The 22,953-nt window shown below is 41.7% G+C and overlaps 1 protein-coding gene across 1 annotated transcript in view; it reads left to right on the top strand.

The window, feature by feature from the left end:
- Dytn (dystrotelin) overlaps positions 1–22,953 on the top strand; it is a 63,290-nt gene that overhangs the window by 13,991 nt on the left and 26,346 nt on the right. Inside the window, exons 6-10 of the mRNA XM_028765825.1 lie at positions 352–452; positions 8,874–8,945; positions 9,154–9,317; positions 13,842–13,953; positions 16,202–16,347. Of these exons, the coding sequence (XP_028621658.1) occupies positions 352–452; positions 8,874–8,945; positions 9,154–9,317; positions 13,842–13,953; positions 16,202–16,347 (595 nt within the window). The remainder of the gene's footprint in view (positions 1–351; positions 453–8,873; positions 8,946–9,153; positions 9,318–13,841; positions 13,954–16,201; positions 16,348–22,953) is intronic.

The raw sequence follows: 22,953 nt of genomic DNA, 5'->3' as shown, positions 1-22,953 counted from the left end.
CAGGGTTCTATTTAACAATCTACACTTTCTAGTTTTTTACTTAGCTACCTTTGACATTTATGATTTTAGAGATTATCAAGAAACCATTTATTACTATTTTTTTTCAAATAAGGATCCTCACTTTGCTATTCACCAGTCTTTACCACAGAGATCTGGAATTACCAGAGGGTAAGATGTGACTGGGTCATTAGTTATTGATGGCATGCCCTAGAAGGCCTTCACAGCAGCAAGCAAACAAGGAGACTATAAGTCCACAGTTCTTTATACTCACCAAGACTCTTTCTCCAAGCATGTATTCTTCAAGGACACAAGGACTCGACAAAAGATTTCTTCTCCCTTTATGTGGCCCAGCTTTTTTCCAGCTCTATGCAGAAAACAACAGGAGAGGCAATGTTTCCCAAGCCCGCATGACCCGGAGAGTTTTGAGAGCCCTACTAACAGATCTACAGCAGGTAAATCCCTACACTTAGGAATTCTCAGTTGGTGTCAGCCACATCAACCTGTTATTACTGTTGTTGTTCTGACAGTATCGATTCATCTTCATGGATCCCAATCCTAACCCTGTCTGCTTCTCTCTCTCAGTGCACTGAGCCAGGGACCTCTCCAAAATGTATCACTTTGTGTGAGCCAGCTTTTTGGTACAGGAGACCTGAACCAGTCAACTTGAGAGACAGAGATTTTATCTTGGCTTACTGCTTTGTAAATTTCAGCCTGTGGCTAGTTCTCTGTTACTTTTGGACTGTGGCAAGTTGATAACATCATAGCGGGAGCATATCGTAAGGGAAGCTGCTCATCCCATGGTGGCCAAGGGGAAGCAAAAGGCTAGAATCTAATAGTAGCCTTCACTGACTTATCCCAAGTGAGGCCCCACTCTTAACACTTCATTTGTTTTCTGAGGCCACCAAGCTCAGCCAGGCCTCTAATACATGCCTTTGAGGATACTTAAGATCCAACCATAACACACTCCCATTTCCAAAGTTCTTCATTGTCCGTTCCCATCTACAGCAGAGGCCTATATTCCACAGCTTCACAAGCAAAGCCTTTGTAGTTTGACCTAATCTTTGTCTCTAAAAACAAACAAACAAAAAAATCTGACTCTCATTTTTAAAAAAGCCTGCTTTTCATTAATTAGAAAAAGGCAACTTCATGATGTCATAACTAACCAAAAGGAAAAAAGTCAAAGATTTAGAAGACTAGAATGAATTTATAGATGGCACAAAACTTGGTGTTTCAGGGGCACGTGGTCTTGGTTTTCATTCTGGTGTTATGGGTGCACATTACAGCTAACTTCTAAAACTGAATCTCACAGAAAAGTGCTATACAGACCTCAGAGGTTTGCACATGTGGGTGCTGGATGTTGTGTACTGAAGCGGGGTGGGTGGAGAGAGAGAGAGAGAGAGAGAGAGAGAGAGAGAGAGAGAGAGAGAGAGAGGAGGAAGAGGAGGAGAGGAAGAAGAAGAGGAAGAAGAAGATGAAGAAGAAGAAGAAGAAGAAGAGAGAGAAAGAGAGAGAGAAAGAAAGAGAGAGAGAGAGAGAATATATGTAAGTAGAACCCTCTTTAGACAGTTGTCCAGTGTTGTGCAGGCAGAGGCCACAGCTACAGGTCTCTGGTTCTTCCAACTTTACCCCCATGAGGAAACAGCAACTGCTTTCCAGATGTACATAGATATCCAAGTGTTTGATTAGCTTCCTTGTTGATTCTTATGATCATATTTTGATGTGTGCACATCAAAGAAGTAGCTAGCTGTCTTAGTTACTTTTTTTACTGCTCTGACAAAGCACCATGACCAAGGCAACTTATAAAGAAAGCATTTAAGTTGAGAGCTCATGGTTTCAGAGGGTCAGAGTTCATAGCCATCGTGGAGGGGATTGTGGCAACAGACAGGGAGGCATGGTGCTGGGACAGTACCTTGAGAACTACTAAACAAGGTGTAGTTTGAGGAAAAATATCAGCTTTGGGTGTTGACAGTGGAGGGCCTACCTTCTTCCTTGATCTCCTAATAAAATCAGTCCTTGGTTTTTAGTTTACAACACTGAAGTAGTTAGTCTGAAACTGAGTCCATTTTAACATTTTATTTTCAATAGGCTAGAAATAGGTGTTAAAAATAGGATAATAGAACAAGACATGGTGGAGTCTCATGGACTAATAATGATGAATGGGAGTTCTGCAGATTCCCCACCAGCTCCTGTGAGGATGAGCAGACCATCTACCAAGACTCAGTATAGGGGTCAGGTGAGCGGGCAGGATGTAAGACTGCATTGTTCTGAGTTGTGGGGGGATGGTAGGAAAGGCAGGGTGAGAACTGAGAGGACTAAGCTACCACACCTCCTAGTTTGTTGGTGTAGCCGGGGCCGTGGTGGCGCACGCCTTTAATCCCAGCACTCGGGAGGCAGAGGTAGGTGGATTTCTGAGTTCGAGGCCAGCCTGGTCTACAGAGTGAGTTCCAGGACAGCCAGGACTACACTGAGAAACCCTGTCTCGAAAAAACCAACAAAACAAAACAAAAAACCTAGTTTGTTGGTGAGAAATGGAAGGATATTGTAGGCAAATAGGAAATATTACTTAGGTTTAATATGGGGTGAGGTTGAGTCAGCTGCCTGGAGTGTAATTGTCAGGGTCTCCTAAGTAATCGGGGGAAATAAGACTGAAATTATGGGGATGAAAGAATAAGAATAAGGAGCCTATGATACCTTTGATCTTGTAATAGGGATGAAATGAGATTTTATCTACATCAGAATCTAATCCAGATTACATCTGATCTATAAACATGACTTAGAGACAGCGAGAGCTAGCTGGGAATGGTGTGGGCTTTTGAAACTGCAAATCTTACCCACTTCCTTTGACACACCTCTTCCCACAAGACCACACCTCCTAATTCTTCCTAAATAGTTCTACCAACTAGAAACCAATTATTCAAATATGAGCTTATAGGGTCATTCTCATTCAAACCACCACGGTGGCTATTCCAGTCTTTGGAGTCTATCTTTGTCTGAGAATATCTGTTAACAGTAAACCTGTGTAGAATATCTAGGCAGACTTGCTGTTATGGTCCTTAAGCCCATGGATTCCATAGCCATTGCATTGCTGGGAGGTGTCTTAATCCTGGGACCATTGCAGCCAACACAAACAGTCATCAAAACTGGGAAGGGCATCAAGTGAGACTTTGATTATAAGAGTTTGGATACCTTACCAATAGCTACGCCACTAAAGAAAACGTCTCTTTCTCTTCCATCAATCATTAACTGCATATACATCCTTCAAGAAGAGCGGAGCCTCGTGACAGGGTACCGACAGACTTGATCTTGTATAGGCTTTGCGCAGGAGACTGTAGCTGCTCTGAGTTTGAAAGCAATGGCCACACAATGTCCAGAAATCAGTATTCCCCGCTTCTCTCCCCATGCCCTCTGGCTCTTATATTCTTTCTGCTGTTCCCTGAACCTTGAGGAGGAGGTAATAAAGATGTCCTATTTATGGCCAGGCACTCAACAGCTATTTATTTTCTGCACTTTGACCAGCTATGGGTCTCTGCAGTGACTGCCAACCATTGCAAACAGAATCTTTTCTGCCCAGAGTTGACAGCAGGTCTTAAATTTTTTAGTAAGGTTAAAATGTTGCTAGCAGTGAGTATTGGGGGTGGGGAGGGAGGATCTCAGGAGCAGTAGAAAGGCATGAATGTTCTCACCCCCAGAGACAGGATTCAGCTCTGAGTCAAAGGAATTAGAAAATAGTTTTAATTGGAAAGCAATGGCAGACTCCAGGGACAAGATGTGGACAGGGTCACATTGTATGGAAAAGCTCAATAAAACAGAAAATAATTCATAAACTAAGGTGGATAAAAGGAAGACTTTTCAGGATTAATCTACGTATTCCCAGCATAGAGTCTACTCCTCTTCTGTTCCTGTGTAGAGTGTGCAAATGAGCCAAAACATCAGATACATAGTGGGAAATGTCGATTATGAAAACCTAACGATACGGAAATGCTAAAGTAAGCAAAGGACACTTAGCATATATCTTGATATTGGTCCCAACTGGCTTCACAAATCTCCTGGCTTTTGTTTGTTTTCCTTTGTCTTTTGTTACAGGACTCTAAAGTTCATACTGCTTACTAATTTAAAAGAGAGAGACAGAGATAGAGGTAGAGAGACAAGGAGAGACAGAGAGATAGTTAGAAAGAAATAGATTCAAAGCCAGCTTTGAGGAAGGCTGAGGGGATTCTCTGACTCAATCTGCCTCATACATTTAGTGTGGTTTTATGGAAGGAAAGAGGAAATGTCCAGAGAGGCAATGGGCTGGGATCCATGCTCTGGGTGTGGTCTTCATCATCCAGATGTGTGCCTGGTCTTCATCATTCAGATGTGTGCTGTCTTCCATCTTCTCTGCTGGGAACCACATAACAGATTTGGCTATCTTGCAGCTAGTGAATGAGAACCTCCAAAGTCTTCTTTTTAGCCAAAAAAAATAAAATAAAATAAAAATTAGAAAGGAAGAACGTGCTGGTTAGCTCTAGATCAACTTGACATAACTAGATTCATGAGAAAGACCATTAATTGAGGAAATGTCTCCACCTTGTGGTACATCTGTAGACTGTCTTCTTAATTAATGAGTAATGTGAAAGGGCCCTGCCCACTGTAGATGGCACCACACATAGGCAGGTGGTCCTGGATTATATAAGAAAGCAGGCTGATCAAGCCATGGGAAACAATCCAGTAAGCAGCGGTCCTTCATGCTTCCCATCTCTGCTTCCGTTTGAGTTCCTTCCTTGACTTTCCTCAACAAAGGACTGTGAACAGGGATCTGTAAGTCACATAAACTGGTCCTTCACAAGATGCCTTTGAACATGGTGCTTATCACAGCAGAAGAAAAGCAAACTAATATAATACGGAGGGAGGGACAATGTCCATGATGTCCTGGTTTAATGCAGTTCTGCCTAGTCATCAGCTTCTAGCTGCTATGCAATTTGCTTTTCTCTTCCATTCAACCTGACTCAAAAAATGGCAGGTATAGGCATTAATCCTTTAATGCTCTTCCAGTGGTTGCAGCAGCACACAGATCTTACTGCAGATGTTCTGCTGTCCGAGGCATGTCTCCGGCAACCACTGTTGCAGATTTTCATCCTTAACAACTTCATGTCTCAAGAACTCATGCAAGTAGAAAGCCAGGGGAGGCTTAATCTGCTCCTACACTTGTTCCACCAGACTGATAACAGTAGCCAGTTTCAAAGTGGATTTGATGAAAGGAACTGGCCAGAGGGGCATTTCCTCTCTCCTCTAGAAGTCTTTGTGACTTCCTGACTACCACTCATGGCTTCAAGTTAGTTCTAGTCTCAAAGGATTTTAAAAATCCACTGGTTTCAAATCTAATCAAGGTCAATGAGCTGCTGAGCTGGCTCCCACCACCTCTCCTTCCTCTGACCATGCAGTGCCAAGCTTCTGAGAGCACCAGTGGGAAGGAGCTTTCGATTTGCATAGCAAATTATCATCCCATTGGCTTCCATTACGGGATCCAAGACAGATTCTGATAGAAAATTTCAGTCCTTGAAATGTGATTCAAGTCATCCCCTAGGAATGCTAATTATTGTTCAGAGTCCTATCCTGCCCATGCCAGTGTGCCACCTAGTCACATTTAATTCTTCTCCACAAAACACCTGCAAGAAATTAGCCAAATAGGCAATTCATCCACATAAAAATCTTTATGTAGATATTTAAAGGGGAAACGTCAGGTTAAATTCCACTACAGTAGGAATCCCAACTACACTGTCAGAATAACAGAGCTGATAATCTCAGTCTTCCAACACTCGTGTTTTACATACAAACTGAGACCCTCTTTTTCATTAGCTGTAAGGACACCAGAGTGAGAAGAATGTTGGATCAGCAATGCTCTTAATGAGTGGCCCAGTTAGCTAGTTCATCAGTACTCAGAAGGCAAAAAAAATGGGAACAAAGTCCTTGGGCGGCTGCTGCTGCTGCTGCTGCTGCTGTGGTTTTTGACTAAATAACATAGGGAGTAGCTGCTTATGCTCTACTGATGACAGGGTTATTAACAATTTAAAATACAAGCCATCTTGTTACTAGTAAGCAAATGTTTGTTGACTTTTGTCTGGCTAATTGTCAGCAAAGTGGTTCTAAGTGCCACTTTCCTGATTAGGAGGATGTTTATCTGAGTTGATGGGCTCCACGGGGGGTCTTTGCAGTTACTTCTGAGATTGCAGGCAGTGTGGCTGACAGCCTGTGCTGGGTAAGATGTCAGATGTGAAACTGGGACTCTTGTCCAAATGGGAATAAACAAAGGTGACGGGTGCACATGTCTGTGTGCACAGAAACCAGAGCCAGATGCATCACCATCTTGGAAATCACAAGAGGTTCTTAGTCCCTTAGTTAATACCCCTGTGGTGACTGTGGTTGACAGGAAGAAAACATGAACAATCAAGCCACTGGACTATCTACAAAATCAAAAAGGAGAAATAAATAGAATCTAACAAATTTTGTCTCCTTAACAAAGAGGGAGAACTTCTAGAGTGACTCCCCAATCTCACAATAAGCTTGCTTTTTATTTTTTATTTTGAGCAAAATGTTATCTCTCAGTGATCCCTTGATCTATTTACTTTTAAAAACATTTAACAAAAATTATATGTATAAAAGCTGTGCAGTGTGGTGTACACATTCCAATGGTTCTAGGGACTCTGGAGATAGGGCAGTGGGATGATTATTCCAGCTCAGGAATTTGAGGTCAGACTGCAAGATCTTATTTCAAAAGAAAAAATACAGAAAGGAAAGTAAAACAAAGAAAAGGGAAGGGGGAGGGAAGGAAGGAAGAAGGGAGGGAGGTCTGATACAGCATTGTGTATCTCAGGCAACACAGGCACACACTGTGTAATGGTCACCACAGTTGTCACTTGCACACCCATCATACCCACAGTCACTATTTGTTTATTGTTAGGGTCCAAGAATTACTGAAGGAAGACGCCAGACTCAAATAAAATGCAAAAAACATTTATTCTGCAGAAATTATCAGCATGCAGGGGTCAACCATTTATCAAAATGGTGACCCCAGACAAAGGTGTGCAGGCCTTTTATAGAAAGGTAGGGGACTACTAGCTAGGGTTAAGTAATCTAAACCTTCATTAGTGCTGGGGAAGTTGCATAGGTCTGTTTCTGATTGGCTGCTATGTTAGTTTTACTATATTTGGTGAGGCCCAGAATCCAACTCAGCTCCTAGCTCACAGAGCCATCAAAGATTAACAGCCATCTTCAGTTGTTCCTGCTGAAGAGCCCAATCTGCTTCCCTGGGAAACCAAAACTTCTCCATTCTCAAGGATTTTATTTTTTAGGGCTCCTCTCAGTGTGAGTACATGATTGGAAGATGAGGGTACCCAAAACCTGATCTCATATCAAATATCAAGAGAACAAAATGACATCAGTACCATGTTACTGTGCTGAGTGTTAGGTCTTCAGAACCCACTCATCATAAATTTTAAGTTTATATGATTTGAGCAACATCTCCCTAATTTTCTCACTCCAGCCCATCTCAAAGAAGCCGCATTCTACTCTCTGTTTTTACAAATTCAGCTTTTTTTTTTTTTTAGATTCCCCATGTATGAGAGATTATGCAGTATTTCTGTGTATGGCTAATTTTGATTTTACTTGCATATATTTTCCAGGCTCATCCATGCTATAGCAAATGACAGGATTTATGATTTTTAAAAGTAGAATAGCATTCATTAATGTCAACAAACACCTAGGTAGTCTTTATATCTTGGATGCCATGAGTAATGCAGTGAACACGTAGATACCTCTTCTTGACATAGTGATTTCCTTTCCTACCTGTCCTTCCTCTCAAAGACAATGATTACCACTTCAAAGACTAGAGTTATGGTTTGCCTATAAAGTGCACCCAAAGAGACTCCTGAATCAAAAGCTCCCAACCATAATTGATGATCCTTCATGATCCTATAATTGAGAAGTAACTGGATCATGAAGACTCTGATCTAACCAATGTCTTTGTTTGTTTGTTTGTTTGTTTTTTATATAACTTATTTTTTCTCAAATCGTAATTCATTCACACAGGAGTTATAAACACAGAAAGGCAGGATGTGGGGAAGGGAATGACACTGGAGTGTGGGTGATCGGGGGAATACAGATATCTTCAGAACCGGGTATCAGCTGGGTGAAGGTTCAGGGGACAAGTCACTATGACTCTGCCTATGACTCGCTTGTCCTTATCTAAGTTGGTATTGTCTGCCCAGGCTACCTATTACAAGGTCTATGACTACTCAGGCTGGTAAATTTCCACAAAAGCTGACTGTTTACATTAGCTTATAGCCATCTGTTTCAATCTAACCAATGTCTTAATCTGTAGAGGGAGACAGACTTTGAATGGTCTATTGGTAGAAACTTTCTTTGGGGCCTAGTTAAAGAGCTAGGTCAACAGGGTATTTCCCTGGACCTCTAGTCCCTATGCCCCTTGGTCACTATGAGGTCTGTCTTGCCACAGTCTTCTGTTTTGATGTTCCTTCTTGCCACAGCTCAGAATCCACAGACTGAAACCACAATCAACCACAAACTTTCCTCTTTTGAAGTTCTTTATGTCAGATATTTCAACATAGGAACAAAACAAATCATGGAATTGACATGTAATTAAATGAAATGATATGAAAACACTTGACATGTTTTTTTCTTAAAGCCATTGAAAACTTGAATGCAGTGTCACTGAGACCTCTTTGGGGTGGGGGTCAGGGGATAGGTGGGAAGGAAAGATTAAAATAACCTGCCTGGGATCCTAAGAATTCAGACAATAGACCTCTTCCCTTCCTGGATGCCTTCCTCCTGTTATCTGTCCCTCACTCACACAAGCTAACACAAGGTTGCCTTTGCAGATCCCAACTGTTGTGGGAGAGAGCTGCACTTTGTGTCCCGTGGAAAGTGCTATCCACAGCTGCTTCCGAGGGGTGAGTAGCATGGATGTCTCTGGGAGCTGGTGCAGATGTTTGAAGACTTTGCTTAAGTTAAATGTCACTCAATTCCAGGATGACCTGAGTTTAGAGGCAGCCTTGTCTCTAGATTTCAGATATCTTTAGAAAAAGAGACGCGGGAACAGAGGGGAGAAAGAGGGCAGATCCCCCTGAATGAGTGTTTCTGCCTGCTCTTGCTTCCCAGGTGTTGAGCTCTGGAATCAAGGAGGAGAAATTCCTGTCTTGGGCACAGTCTGAGCCTCCTGTCCTCCTGTGGCTCCCAACCTGTTACCGACTGTCAGCCTCAGAAACAGTCACTCACCCTGTGCGGTGTAGTGTCTGCCGAACCTTCCCAATCACAGGACTGAGGTACTATCAATATCATGTTTTCCAAATGGTCACTTGACAAATGGGCCCAACGGTGGAGCTGCATAGCAACAGGCTCTCTCTGGGGTCCTTTCTATACATCTGGAATTTTCTTGCCTTTAGCTCATTAATTCCCTGTCTGAGGCAGCCTGGTTGAACGCAGATAAATAAATGTATTTCCTATAATTGGTGAAATATTACGTTTTTTCTCTGGCTCATAAACAGCTTTTCTTCTAAAGCAGTGGTTCTTCACTTTTGGGTTGAGATCCCTCTGGGGTCAAACAACCCTTTCACAGAGGTCAAATATCAGATATCCTGCATATGATATTTACATTATCATTCATAACAGCAAAATTGCAGTTATAAAGGAGCAACAAAAATAAATTTATCTTTGAGGGGGTCACAACAACATGAGGAACTATATTAAAAGGTTGCAGCATTAGGAAGGTTGAGAACCAAGGTATAAAACAGGCATCTTTTGTTCCAAATAAACCTTTTACTTTGGAGTGTTTAACAAACAAGAATGGTTTGTTAGGTGTGAAAAAAAAGTTAAGCTAAGCAGTTCACAGGGGTCACGTCTCTTAAAATGTGGTACAAGCTTTACAAAAGGCTACACTATTATCTCCAACTTCCAGAAACATTAAATTACATGGTTAGCACGAGACTCAAGATGAGGTTGTTACTTTATACAGGGTGTTTCCAAAACTCATCTCCACCCAACCTAAAAGGGGGAACTTCTGCCCCTAGACCCCTCTGTCAGGCGATCTGAATTCTTGCTTAGGCTTCGAGGCTAAGCACTGCAAGGGAATATAAATAAAAGATAAAAATATCTCTCTGGGTTCCCTGAGGGACAAGCCTGACTGCATAGGGGTTGATGTCAAAAGTATCCCCTCTCCAGGAAAAAGACATCGGGACGGGTATGGCCCTCATGCCTCACTGGACAACGACAGGGGGACCGGAGCCATTACAAGGTCCCCTTCAAATACTGGAGGTCAGGTTCTATCCCCCCCTTCACAAGTTTAAAATTGCCACAGCCCTTCTATACTTAGAGAAGGGAGGAGATGTCAGGGGAAGCCCTGCTTACCCACTGAAGGCCTAAAATCAGCCATAGGCCTAAAATCAGCAATAGGCCTGTCATACATGTATACTAACACCAAGTCTTGGGTCTCTGTGGAAAAACACTGAAACAGATGACTATAAGCTAATGTAAACAGGCAGCTTTTGTGGAAATTTACCAGCCTGAGTAGTCATAGACCTTGTAAATAGGTAGCCTGGGCAGACAATACCAACTTAGATAAGGACAAGTGAGACATAGGCAGAGTCATAGTGACTTGTCCCCTGAACCTTCACCCAGCCGATACCAGGTTCTGATGATATCTGTATTCCTTCTGATCACCCACACTCTAGTGTCATTCCCTTCCCCACATCCTGCCTTTCTGTGTTTATACCCCTGTGTGAATGAATTACGTTTTCAGAAAAAGTAAATTATAAAAAAAAAATTACATGGTTAGCAAGTAATAGAGACTAGAGGTCTAAATCCAGATTCCCTGCCTTGCCCCCATGAGAAGAAGGTGTGAGATTCAAAGGAAGCATCAATTTAGAACAGATCTGCTGAGACATGGACACATGTGAAAGCTAGGTTTACAGATGAGAACTTCTGACTCCTCCTTGACTTTTAACACCCTTTTTAGGGGTGTGATGATATACACCTTCGATCCCAGAACTTGGGAGGCAGAGGGAAACTCTGGATGCCAGCCTGGTTCATATTGTAAGTTTCAAGAAAAACAGAGCTTCACAGAGAGACTCTGTCTCAAACAAACAAAGTAAATGAGATATCATGGCTGGGGGGGTGGCTCATGCCTTTAGTCTAAGCACTAGGGAGACAGGGGCAGACTAGCCTTGTCTACAGAGTGAGTTCTAAAACAGCCAGGGATGCACAGAGAAACAGTATCTGGAAAAGCAGGAAAAGAAGACAGAAAGAAAGAAAGAAAGAAAGAAAGAAAGAAAGAAAGAAAGAAAGAAAGAAAGAAAGAAAGAAAGGAAGGAAGGAAGGAAGGAAGGAAGAAGAGAGGAGGGAGGGAGAGAGAATAAGGAGGAAGAGGAGGAAGAGGAGGAGGAGGAAGAGAGAGAGAGGGGGGAGGGGGAAGGGGGAGGGGGAGAGAGAGAGGGGGAGGGGAGAGGGGGAGGGGGAGAGGGAGAGGGAGAAGGAGAGGGAGAGGAGGGAGGGGGAGGGGGGATTGGGATATAGGTTTTGAAGAGAAGGAAGTGAGAAACCTAGACGAAACATGAGCAGGCCATGAGTCATGATTATGGACACACGTGTGCTGCTATGCAAGGGCTGAAACTCCCAGACTTCAGTAGCGACCAAGTCACAAGAAGCCTGGAAGGGAAGAGGTCAGAGCCCCAGGGCTTCTCATTGGCTCATTTGATCCCATTCTATTCTTGTATTTCCTGATCTTCACTAGTTTAGGCATGAAATTCATTTCTTATGGGCTAAAACAGATCTGCTGGACCCACTAGAAATCTCCAAATCAAGTTTTAATTTTACTAAGAAGCTAGATTTAGTTTACTAGTAGAAGCCAGTAGGGGATTTGGAGGAGGCAGCAAAATTTGACCCATAAAATCTCTTTGCATATAATAACTTGAAACAATGAACCAACTCAATGGGAAAATAAACATGCAGGATGAAAGAAATCTTTATACTGAAAAGTAATCTTTTCTTATGATAAACAGTATAGAAATATGAACACAATTTATCACAATGCATGTATTACAGTTAATTTAACCATTAAACCACAGAAAGGTGTACTTTATATAACCATTTTATGTCTAAGCCAGTTAGAAAATTAATTTAAAATTACATAAAGTACAACTTTTTACACTGAAAAAATTTCCCCCTCAAAATCATTATTTTCTAACATTGGGTATCATGTTTTTTATGTGACTTTAAGTGACTTGCTCAGGCCACCAGGAAAATAGCAACACATAGCATGAAATGTGTCAGACTTCTGTATAACATGCCTTTGTTTGTTAAAATGAAGTTAAACTTAGAAAGATTGTCAGTGAACTAAGGAGGGCTGGCTCCAGGAACGCCTGCGGCTCCTTTTAGAGAAGTCTCTTATACTTGTCTAGATCCATTGCAGCCTTAGCCTTAAACTTGTGACCTTGGTTTTCAAAGCTTCAGCTACTGCTTTAGTTCCAACAAAATTAGTGAAGAACCAATCACAGAGCATAAGTCACCATGGTGCTCAGAAGGCACAGGAAGAAAGGTTCACTCCCCTATAGGAAGAAAAGGAGGCTGGGATATGGCTCAATGGGTAAAACGTTTGCACTGCAAGTGTGGGAACTGAGTTCTATTCCTCAGAAGCTATGGGAGAAAGCAAGACTAGAAACAGAGTCAGGAGGACCCCTGGGGATTGGTGGCCAGTCTAGACAAATGGGTCAGCTTCAGACTCAATGAGAGACCACATCTCAGAAAATAACATGGAAGAGCTATTGGAGAAGACATCCAACACCAGCCTATAGCCTCCATGGTGTGGAAGAAGGGAGGGAGAAAGGGAAGGAGGGAGGGATGGATGAGAAAGACGAGGTTTAATGATCAAGTGTCCCTACTACAAGAATTAAGTTCTAGATAGATGAGTTATCATTTATGTTCTATAAAAATAAGTCATATAAGACTGAGATGAGCCAGGCGGTGGTGGCGCACGCCTTTAATCCCAGCACTTGGGAGGCAGAGGCAGGCAGATTTCTGAGTTAGAGGCCAGCCTGGTCTACAGAGTGAGTTCCAGGACAGCCAGAGCTACACAGAGAAACCCTGTCTCGAAAAACCACAAAAAAAAAAAAAAAAACTGAGATGAGATGATAGGAAAATCTTTGCTAAAATTATCAACAAACAAACCAGTTGTATTATCCACTCAGCTGTCTTTCTTTTTTTGTTTGATTTTAATTTTTAATTTTTTATTGGATATTTTATTTATTTACAATACAGATGTCATCCCCTTTCCCCATTTCCCCTCTCTAGAACCCCCTATCCCAACCCCCTCCTCCTTTTTGCTTTTATTCCATTTTAATTACATGCAAGTATTAAGGTCAGTTCTAGGCTGAGGAACTAGCAATACAATAGATGCAAATAATCAAGGAACAAGCAAGACAATAAACACAAATAGTCAAAGTCAGCTGTCTTTCTTGTGACTCTGAAGATGATTTCAAAACATGAAGCAACACATTTGGGGATAATTAGCATACTGTTCAGACAATTCTCTGTAACTGTCTACAATGTTGGATGGTTCATCCAATAATTCTTATTAAAGACCCTTGTCTTTTCCATCTTGTACCCTGTGTTGGAAAGGGGAATGCCTTCCCACTTAAAGTGTGCTGATTAATTTTTGAAGCTATGCAAAAATTTTGCAAGGCCAAGAAGGCAGCCCCCATATGTTCTTGGGTTCTCATTCTCTACTTGAATATCACCTGTTTGCTCTCCTAAGTAATGTAATGTAATGTAAGCTGTACTTTCATCTCAATTGGCAGATACCGCTGTCTAAAGTGCCTCGACTTTGACATCTGTGAGCTGTGTTTCTTAACTGGGCTCCACAAAAAATCCCACCAGAAGTCACACACTGTGATGGAGGACTGTGTCCAGGTAACATCTAAGGCAGTGTGGAAAAAAATTTCACTGCCCCCTTCCTCACAAGACGTTTCATTTAGAAATCTTTTCTTTTTAGCTTAAGGGGGTTGCGACCCCATAGGAAGAACAACAATATCAACCAACCAGACCCCTCAGAGATCCTAGGGACTAAATCACCAACCAAAGAATACACAAGGATGGGTCCATGGCTCCAGCTACACGTGTAGCAGAGGATGGCCTTGTCTGACATCAGTGGGAGGGGTGGCCCTTGGTCCTGTGGAGGCTAGATGTCCCAGTGTAGGGGGATACTAGAGGGTTGAGGCGGGAGTGGTTAGGTGTGTGAGCACCCTTTTAGAGGCAAAGAGGATGGGGATGGGATGGGTGTTTGCAAAGGGAAGGGGACAACATTTGAAATGTAAATAAATAAATAACCATTAAAAAGTCTTTCCTGCCAGGCAATGGTGGCACAAGTCTTTAGTCCCAGAACTTGGGAGGCAGAGGCAGGTGGATTTCTGAGTTCGAGGCCAGCCTGGTCTACAGAGTGAGTTCCAGGACAGCCAGGGCTACACAGAGAAACCCTGTCTTGAAAAAACAACAACAAAAAAAAAAAAAAAAAAAGGAAAAAAACAGTCTTTCCTTCTGTCAGTTAACACTTAAGGCACTGGAAAGGGCTGGTCCAGCTTTCAACTTTTCTCAGTTTAACAGGACTCTGACTGAATAGTAGTATATACTGTGGGGAAAAGTCATAATGACTTTCATTGTTTTTTATGATTGACTCATGCCATGAGATTAAACATAAATGTGCTTTGTTTACACCTCAAGTTTTTATAAATGCTTTGGGGAACAAGAACAGGCATAATGGGCTACAGTCTGACCACTGATCTCATGCCGTCCACTAGGAAGCGTCTGTCAAAGTTAGAAGGGGCAGGCATTAGCAACTGGAATGGATGAAGAAGGGTGTTGATTTGGTGGAAACGACACAGCAAAGCTTCTGGCCGTGGTCCTCTTTTGGAAAGGTTTTAATTTGACTTTCCCTGATCCTAAATTTCAAGTATCTTTTCCTTTCCCTTTAAGATAAAAAGAAAAAAAAACTTATCTAGGATTTTTTGCTGAAAAAGCAAAACTTCGGGACTCAATTCTTTTAAAGAAAATCCTTAGTAACCAACAAGTGCATTTAATTCTAAGACAAAAGAAAAAATAAAGCAAAAACATTTTGCTATTCTTATGGGGGTGGGTGGCAACTGGAGCATCTGAGGAGTGAGAAAACATTGTCTTCTTAACCACTGATTTTGGGTGAATCTGTACAACAAAATTCCTCTCAAACATCATTGTACTGAAGGCTGCAGTTGGGTTGCCTTCACCAAAAGCACTTTCTGGTTCTTTCCAATTCTTTCTTCAAGATCAAGGTCCACCCAGAAAGCACAGGCGCCTGAAGTTTTCCAAATACTTTTCTCTGGAGCATAGCCTTGCTAAACTGCTCCAGCTTAGTTCTGGTTCATTGCCTCTCAATACCTTTCCAGTCCTGGAAGCCTGAGACTTAGTGGTATTATAGTGACATCGTGTGGTCAACTTGTTAATAGACTTTAATTCTTAAGAGCTGGAAACTTCATTGAATATCGTTATTTCTTTTCCCAGAAATTGCTTAGGTGGGTGGGGTGGGTGGGTTCCAGTAGGTCCACTACCTACTGAAATTGTATACAGTAGCAAACAGGGGAGGGTGTTCCTAGAGATGAATCCACAAGTCATCATCTTAGTCTTAAAAGAACCCACATCTCCAAATGTTAGCAACCATAAACTCAGTCCGATGTGGTCCCTTCTTACAGCTTTTGGAATCCCCAGTCTCTTTAAGAAGCAGTTACTTATTGAAGCAGTTGGGAAATTCAGCATGGAGACTTGTGCTGCACACAGGTTTATACATGAAGAGTATGAAGAAATCCTAGGAGCAAGGAAGATCATTTTTCCTAATCATCAACAACAGAAGACATAGTTACCAAAGCTTTGATCATACACTATGTCACCACGGATAAGGAAAAATCAGGCTTAAACTGATCTGGTGCCCTTTACATTTTTCACTTTCACTCATTTGTGTGCAGGTGTACATGTGTGCTAACAGCTGACACATGGACATCAGAGGGCAAATTTGTGGGCACCAGTTTTCTCTTTTCACCATACTGATAGAGGGTCAAACTTGGGTGGCCAGGTTACCCACTGAGCCATCTTGTCTACCCCTCAGGGCCCCTTTCAATATTGTTCATTCCTACAGATGTCAGCAACAGAGAATACAAAACTCCTCTTCAGGAGCCTCAGAAACAACCTGCCCCAGAGACGCCAGAGGGCAGGAGCCGTGGGGAGAGAGTGGCTGCTGGACCAGCTGGCTTCAAGGAACTCAGCTAACCACAGGCAGGCCAGGTGCATGGTGTGGGTGGGTGCTGGTGCCAAAGCCAGCATAGATTATAGCAACAGGTTTTCTTTCTTTTAAGTGTATTTTTATTGCTGTGTATTAATTATACATAATCAGATTATTGGAGCATTTTCCTACATTTATATATATTTATCATTAGTCACTGTATTACCTTCTCTTGCCCCCTTTTGTTCCTGATGCCCCTTTCCTTTTCCAGAGTCCTCTTTCTACTTTCATATCTTTCTCCTTTCATGTCTCATGCCTGTCTCTTTTTCTCTCAACCCCCAGCACCCTTTAACTGAATATAAATCTTCAGAAAGGCATGGGCTCTCAAGAACCTCTCTTCCCCTGGTGACAAAATGCTGGTGTGCCAGTCTTGAACAGGTCTCTTGTGCAGGTAGTCACAGGTGTTGAGACTGGAAGATGGTGGTCCACCCCCTCCATCTCATTCTCTTGCTTTTACGTTCTTCCGACTTCCTCTTCTGTAATATTCCCTGAGCCTTGGAGGAGGAGATACACAGACTGAGAACTCAGCAGCTACTAATTCTCAGTGCTTGGACCATTCGTGAGGCCCAGCAGAAGATTTAATGCTAAAGCCCTTATGGAGGGCAAGAATGGGAAGAGAGTAAAGATTAAATTACTTTTTACAGCCTTTAAGTTTATAGAGAACTAAGAGGCAACAGCGCCATGTAGTGGCCACTGAAATAATTGCTCTTGCAAGTAAAGGTATTAGAAGATTCTGTTTGAGTAATTGCCCTGAGAGTGCTATTTGCACTTCAGTGTGGGTGAAACCAGATTTATGCTATAGATGAAATTTCTCATTCTTCCGTTCGCCTGCACTAAATAGTAAGGTTTCCCCTGTCATTAACCTCCAAATAATTATTACATTTTGTTCTGTTGTCTTGCTTTGCTTTTTGAGTCTCTATCTCGCTATGTAGCCCAAACTGACCTTGAATTCACTGTGTGGCTAGCCTCTTAACTAGCCAACCATTTTCTTTTACCTATCCAGTGCTGAAATTAGAGGTGTATTCCCACCACTCCTGATGTAAACTATATTTTTTGTGTATCTATACATACTCATATAATATGTGTGCAGATGCCCATGTGTTTTGGGGACAACTACACATCAGTATGGAGGGCAGAGGAAACTCAAGGTGTTAGTCTCTAGACACTGTCCAAATGTTTTCTAAAAAACTGTAGTATTTATTTATTTATTTGTATGTGTATGGTTTTGTCTGCGTCTATGTCTGTATGCCGCATTCATGCCTGGTGTTTATGAAGTCTAGAAGACATTGAATCCTGTGAAACTGAAGTTCCAGCTGTTTGTGAATTGTCAGGGTGCCAGGGTGCCAGGGTGCTGAGAATTGAACCCTTGTCCTCTGGAAGAACCCTGTACCCTTAACCATTTAGCCATTTCTCCAGTGCCCCCTCCCCTTGTTTGAGATAGTTCTCTCTCGACTGGCCTGAAACTTGCCAAGTAAAGTACTGGCTATCCATCGAGCCCCACTTCTGTCTCTTTCCCAGTGCTGGGACAAAGGTACATGCCACCACACTGGGCTATTTAAATGAGGGATTTGAAACTCAGACTGACATCCTCATGTTTGCAAGGCAAGAACTTTACCTACTGAGCTTTTTTTTCAACCCCACAAGTCATCATTTTGATAGCCTGCTCTCATTCGTCTCAGGGGCATCGTTGTTCATCAGCAAGTGTGCACATGCTGGTCAGGGTGAAAGAAAATAGAAAGTTCTGGGCTTTGATAGGAGCTGAAACAGACAGAGAGACCGCGGCCTTGTCCAACTGCATGTGGGACTTGATACTGTGACTTACTTCACTGCATCGCAGAAAGAGCCTGTCCTTCATTCTCTCAGCATAACATTTGTGGGGACAAGATAAACAGAGGGAATTGCAAGGGTTGTACAACACTAAAGACATTTAAATGATTTGTATTAATGGTTAGTCCTCTAGATAGCATTATGTAGTTTTCAGCTTGGTCTGTGCACTCATGAACTCAGAAACTGACTGGTGACGATTCTGGGAAAGGAATGTGCATGTTATAATTTCATGGATGTGATCATAGGCAAAGAGTCTCCCCTTGCTCCCTATTAAGCTGGCAAATCAGGGATGCTCATCTTCTAAGTTAATGGTTATTGCCAACTGTAAACAGGATTGCTTTAATAATTCAGCAAGCAATCTGTACGAGAAGATGCCTCCTTCCTTTTGCTATAGATTTGCTTTACACATGACTGTGCACATCAACAAGAATAACTTTTATTTATAGGAACATAATTGAAAATGAGATGTCAGACATTACCCTTATTAAATATTTGGGGGGAGTTCTCGCAAATGTAATAAAAAACAAAATTAAAATGCTGAGGAAGAGAAGATGAAATCACTTGCATCTGCAACTGGTATAACCCCTTAGGAAACCAGAGGAACTTAGCAGAAAACACTAGAATTAAGGCTTTGATTGATGGTGGAACATGAAAGAAATTTGCATAAAATTGACAGCTCTTCACTCTCCTAGCAATAACCAGCTAGGAATTTCATGAACCTCTCATTTTATAATGTACCTTATTTTACAAAAAATGAGCTTAACAAAAAAATGAGACACATAGAATAAAACTTATGCTATGTCAGTAAGTATGGAAAACAAGACCTAAACAAACAAGCAAAAACCATGCCAGATAACTGAGTGGGATAACGTTGATATAAGCTAGAATGGAGTGAGCAGGGAGTGGGTCACGGGCCCAGTTGAGAAGGGTTCCAAAGGCCATAGACTGGCTCAGAAATGTATTGGCCTTGTTCATGGACAGTCCTGGGCATGAGCTAGCCTACAATAGGAAGCTTGGGTACAGCTAGGCTCTCATGGCTGTCCTGCATCCCCACAAGTCTTGATGGGATGTATCACCACATGATCATTGTCCTTCTATCCAAGACTCCATGAGATTAGCTTCGTTTTTATAGAATCCAGGCTGACTTCTCCCCGGTGATCACCAGTGAGGTTGAACAATTTTTTAACAGGTTCATTTACTGTGATATTCTCTTGTGTGAACCTGTCTGTGGTGGTCAAGCTATGCACTACTTACTCAACTTCATACACAATGGTAGCTTCTAGGCTGAGCAATTCATTTTATAATGCAGGAATTTGCACAGTGAGACTGATCCACCATTCCTAATCATACACAGGTTCAGTGCTTGTGCATTCATCTGCTTGAAAACTCTTATATGTAACTCAAAATCAATATTCAAGGTGCTATTGTAGCACTTCCAGATGCCTACAGAGAGGCAGAAAATAAAGGTTGTCCACACGAGCCTCTCCAAGCTGCCCTTGGACTGGAGATGGGTTTTGCTTTCTTGTTCCAGCTTCACACTGTAAACAAACATCTTTCACACAGTCTACTCTGAACTGGGTTTTTCACACTTCTGTGCCTTTCTAAGTGGTTTCACAGTTACAAAGAGCCCTCTAGTGTAGCACCGAAGTATTTTCAGGGCTCCTAGAAAGCTGTGATGTCCCCTCATGAGACAACCTGTGTGAGGTGAGCTTTATGAATAGAACATTGAATGTGGTAAGGAAGTAACTCCTACCTGTATCTGACCTCAGACTTCTTTTTCTTATTATTATTAATTGGTTATTTTATTTATTTACATTCCAAATGTTGTCCCCCTTCCCAGTTTTCCCTCCTCAAACCCACATCCCATCCCCCCTCTCCTTTGCTTCTATAAGGGTACTCTTCCACCTACCCATCCACTCCTGCCTCACCACCATATGTTTCCCTATGCTGGGGCATTAAGCCTTCACAGGACCAAGGGCCTCCCCTCTCACTGATGCCAGACAAGGCCAACCTCTGCTGCATTTGCAGCTGGAGCCATGGGTTCCTCCTTGTGTATTGTTTAGTTGGTAGTTTAGTCCCTGGGAGCTCTGAAGGGCCCAGTTAGATGATATTGTTGTTCTTCCTATGGCGTTGTAATCCCCTTCACCTCTTTCAGTCCTTCTTCTAACTCTTCCATTGGGGCCCCCAGGTTCAGTCCTTCAACTGGGGGTCATGCCTGTCTACTGGCGGTGCTCTCTTCTTCTATCTCCCCTCTGCTAGGTATTTCAACTAATGTCATCCCCATTGGGTCCTGGGTACCTCTTACTTCCCTGGCATCTGGGACTTTCTAGTGGTTCCCCCACTCCCCAACCCCACTGCTACATATTTTTATTCATTCTCCTGACCCTCTAGACCTCTCTCCTGTCTCTCCCCATACCTGTTCTTGCCCCACCTTTTGCTCAGGCTCTCCTTTCTCCCTCCCAGGTCCTTTCCTCCCTCTACCTCCCATGATTATTTTGTTCTACCTTCTACGTAGGATCAAAGCATCCACATTTTGGTTTTCCTTCTTGCTAAGCTTCATATGGTCTGTGAGTTGTATTGTGGGTATTCTGAGCTTTTGGGCTAATACTCCCTTATCAGTGAGCACATACCATATGTGTTCTTTTGGGTCTGGGTTACCTCACTCAAGATGATATTTTCTAGTTCCACCCATTTGCCTGCAAAATTCATGAGGTCATCATTTTTAATAGCTGAGTAGTACTCCATTGTGTAAATGTACCACATTTTCTGTATCCATTCCTCCATGGAGAGACATCAGGGTTGTTTCCAGCTTCTGGCTATTATAAATAAGGCTACTATGAACATAATGGAGTACGTGTCCTTGTTATATTTTGGAGCATCATTTGGGTATATTCAGAGTCGTAGTATAGCTGGGTCTTCAGATAGAACTATTTCCAGTTTTCTGAGGAACAGCCAGATTGTTTTTCAAAGTGATTGTACTAGCTTGAAATCCCACCAGCAATGGAGGAGTGGTCCTCTTTCTCCATATCCCCAACTGCATCTGAGTTTTTGATCTTAGCCATTTTGATTGGAGTGAGGTGGAATCTCAGGGTCGTTTTGAGTTGCATTTTCATAATGACTAAAAATGATGAACCTTTCTTTAGGTGCTTCTTGGCCATTTGAGATTCCACAGTTGAGAATTCTTTGTTTAGCTCTGTACACCATTTTTAAATACGGTTGCTTGGTTCTCTGGAGTCTAACTTCTTGAGATCTTTGTATATTTTGGATACTAGTCATCTATCAGATGTAGGGTTGGTAAAGATTTTTTCCTAATCTGTAGGTTATTGGTTTGTCCTATTGGCAGCTGAAGTTGCTTATCAGTGGTAGAAGCTCTCTGGTAGAATTTTTTTTGGGGGGGAGATCATATATATTATCATATCAGCTTCAAACAGTAATATCTTGACTTCTTCCTTTGCTATTTGTATCCCTTTGACCTCCTTTTGTTGTCTAATTGCTCTGGCTAGAACTTAACGTACTATATTGAATAAATCTTGTCCCTGATTTTAGTGGGGTTGCTTCAAGTTTCTCTTCACTTAATTTGAAGTTGGCTATTGGTTTACTGTATATTGTTTGCTTTCATTATGTTTAAATATGTACTTTGAGTTCCTGTTCTTTCCAAGACTTTTAACATGAAGGGATGTTGTATTTTGTCAAAGGCTTTTTCAGTATCTAGTGAGATGATCATGTGATTTTTTTCTTTGAGTTTGTTTATGTAGTGGATTACATTGGTGGATTTCCATATATTGAACCATTCCTGCATCCCTGGGATAAAGCCTACTTGATCGTGGTGAATAATTGTTTTGATTCTCTTGGATTCAGTTTGTGAGAATTTTACTGAGTATTTTCACATCGGTATCCATAAGGGAAATCATTCTGAAGTTCTCTTTCTTTGCTGGGTCTTTGTGTGGTTTAGGTATAGACGAAATTTAGTAGTGTTCCTTCTGATTCTATTTTGTGGAATAATTTGAAGAGTATGGGTATTAGGTATTCTTTGAAGGTCTGATGGAATTCTGCACTAAAACCATCTGGCCATGGGCTTTTTTTTGGGTTGGGAGACTTTTAATAACTGCTTCTATGTCCTTACGGCATATGGGACATTTTAGATGGTTTATCTGATCCTGATTTAACTTTGGTACCTGGTATCTGTCTAGAAAATTATCCATTTGATCTGGATTTTTCCAGTTTTATAGTATAGCCTTTTGTAGTAGGATTTTATGATTTTTTAAAATTTCCTCAGTTTCTGTTGTTATATCTCCTGTTTCATTTCTGATTTTATTAATTTGGATACTGTGTCCATGTCCTTTAGTTAGTTTGGCTAAGGGTTTATCTATCTTGTTGGTTTTCTCAAAGAACCAGCTCCTTCTTTTGCTGATTTTTTGTATAATTCTCTTTCTTTCTATTTGGTTGATTTCAGCCCTGAGTTTGATTATTTCCTGCTGTCTACTCCACTTGAGTGTATTTGCTTCTTTTTGTTCTAGAGCTTTCTGATGTGCTGTTAAGCTGCTAGTGTATGATCTCTCCAATTTTTTATGAAGGCACTCAGAGTTATAAGTTTTCCTCTTACCCTGCTTTCATTGTGACCCATAAGTTTGGATATGCTGTGCCTCCATTTTCGTTAAATTCTAGAAAGTCTTTAATTTCTTTCTTTATTTGTTCCATGACCGAGTTATTATTGAGTAGAGAGTTATTCATATTCCATGAGTATGTGGGCTTTCTGTTGATTTGCTGCTATTGAAGACCAG

This window comes from Grammomys surdaster, unplaced genomic scaffold, assembly GCF_004785775.1.
Source record: "Grammomys surdaster isolate TR1022 unplaced genomic scaffold, NIH_TR_1.0 165, whole genome shotgun sequence".
NCBI lineage: Eukaryota > Metazoa > Chordata > Mammalia > Rodentia > Muridae > Grammomys > Grammomys surdaster.
The sequence above is the reverse complement of the archived record's forward strand: the minus strand, read 5'-3'. Positions and strand labels throughout refer to the sequence as shown.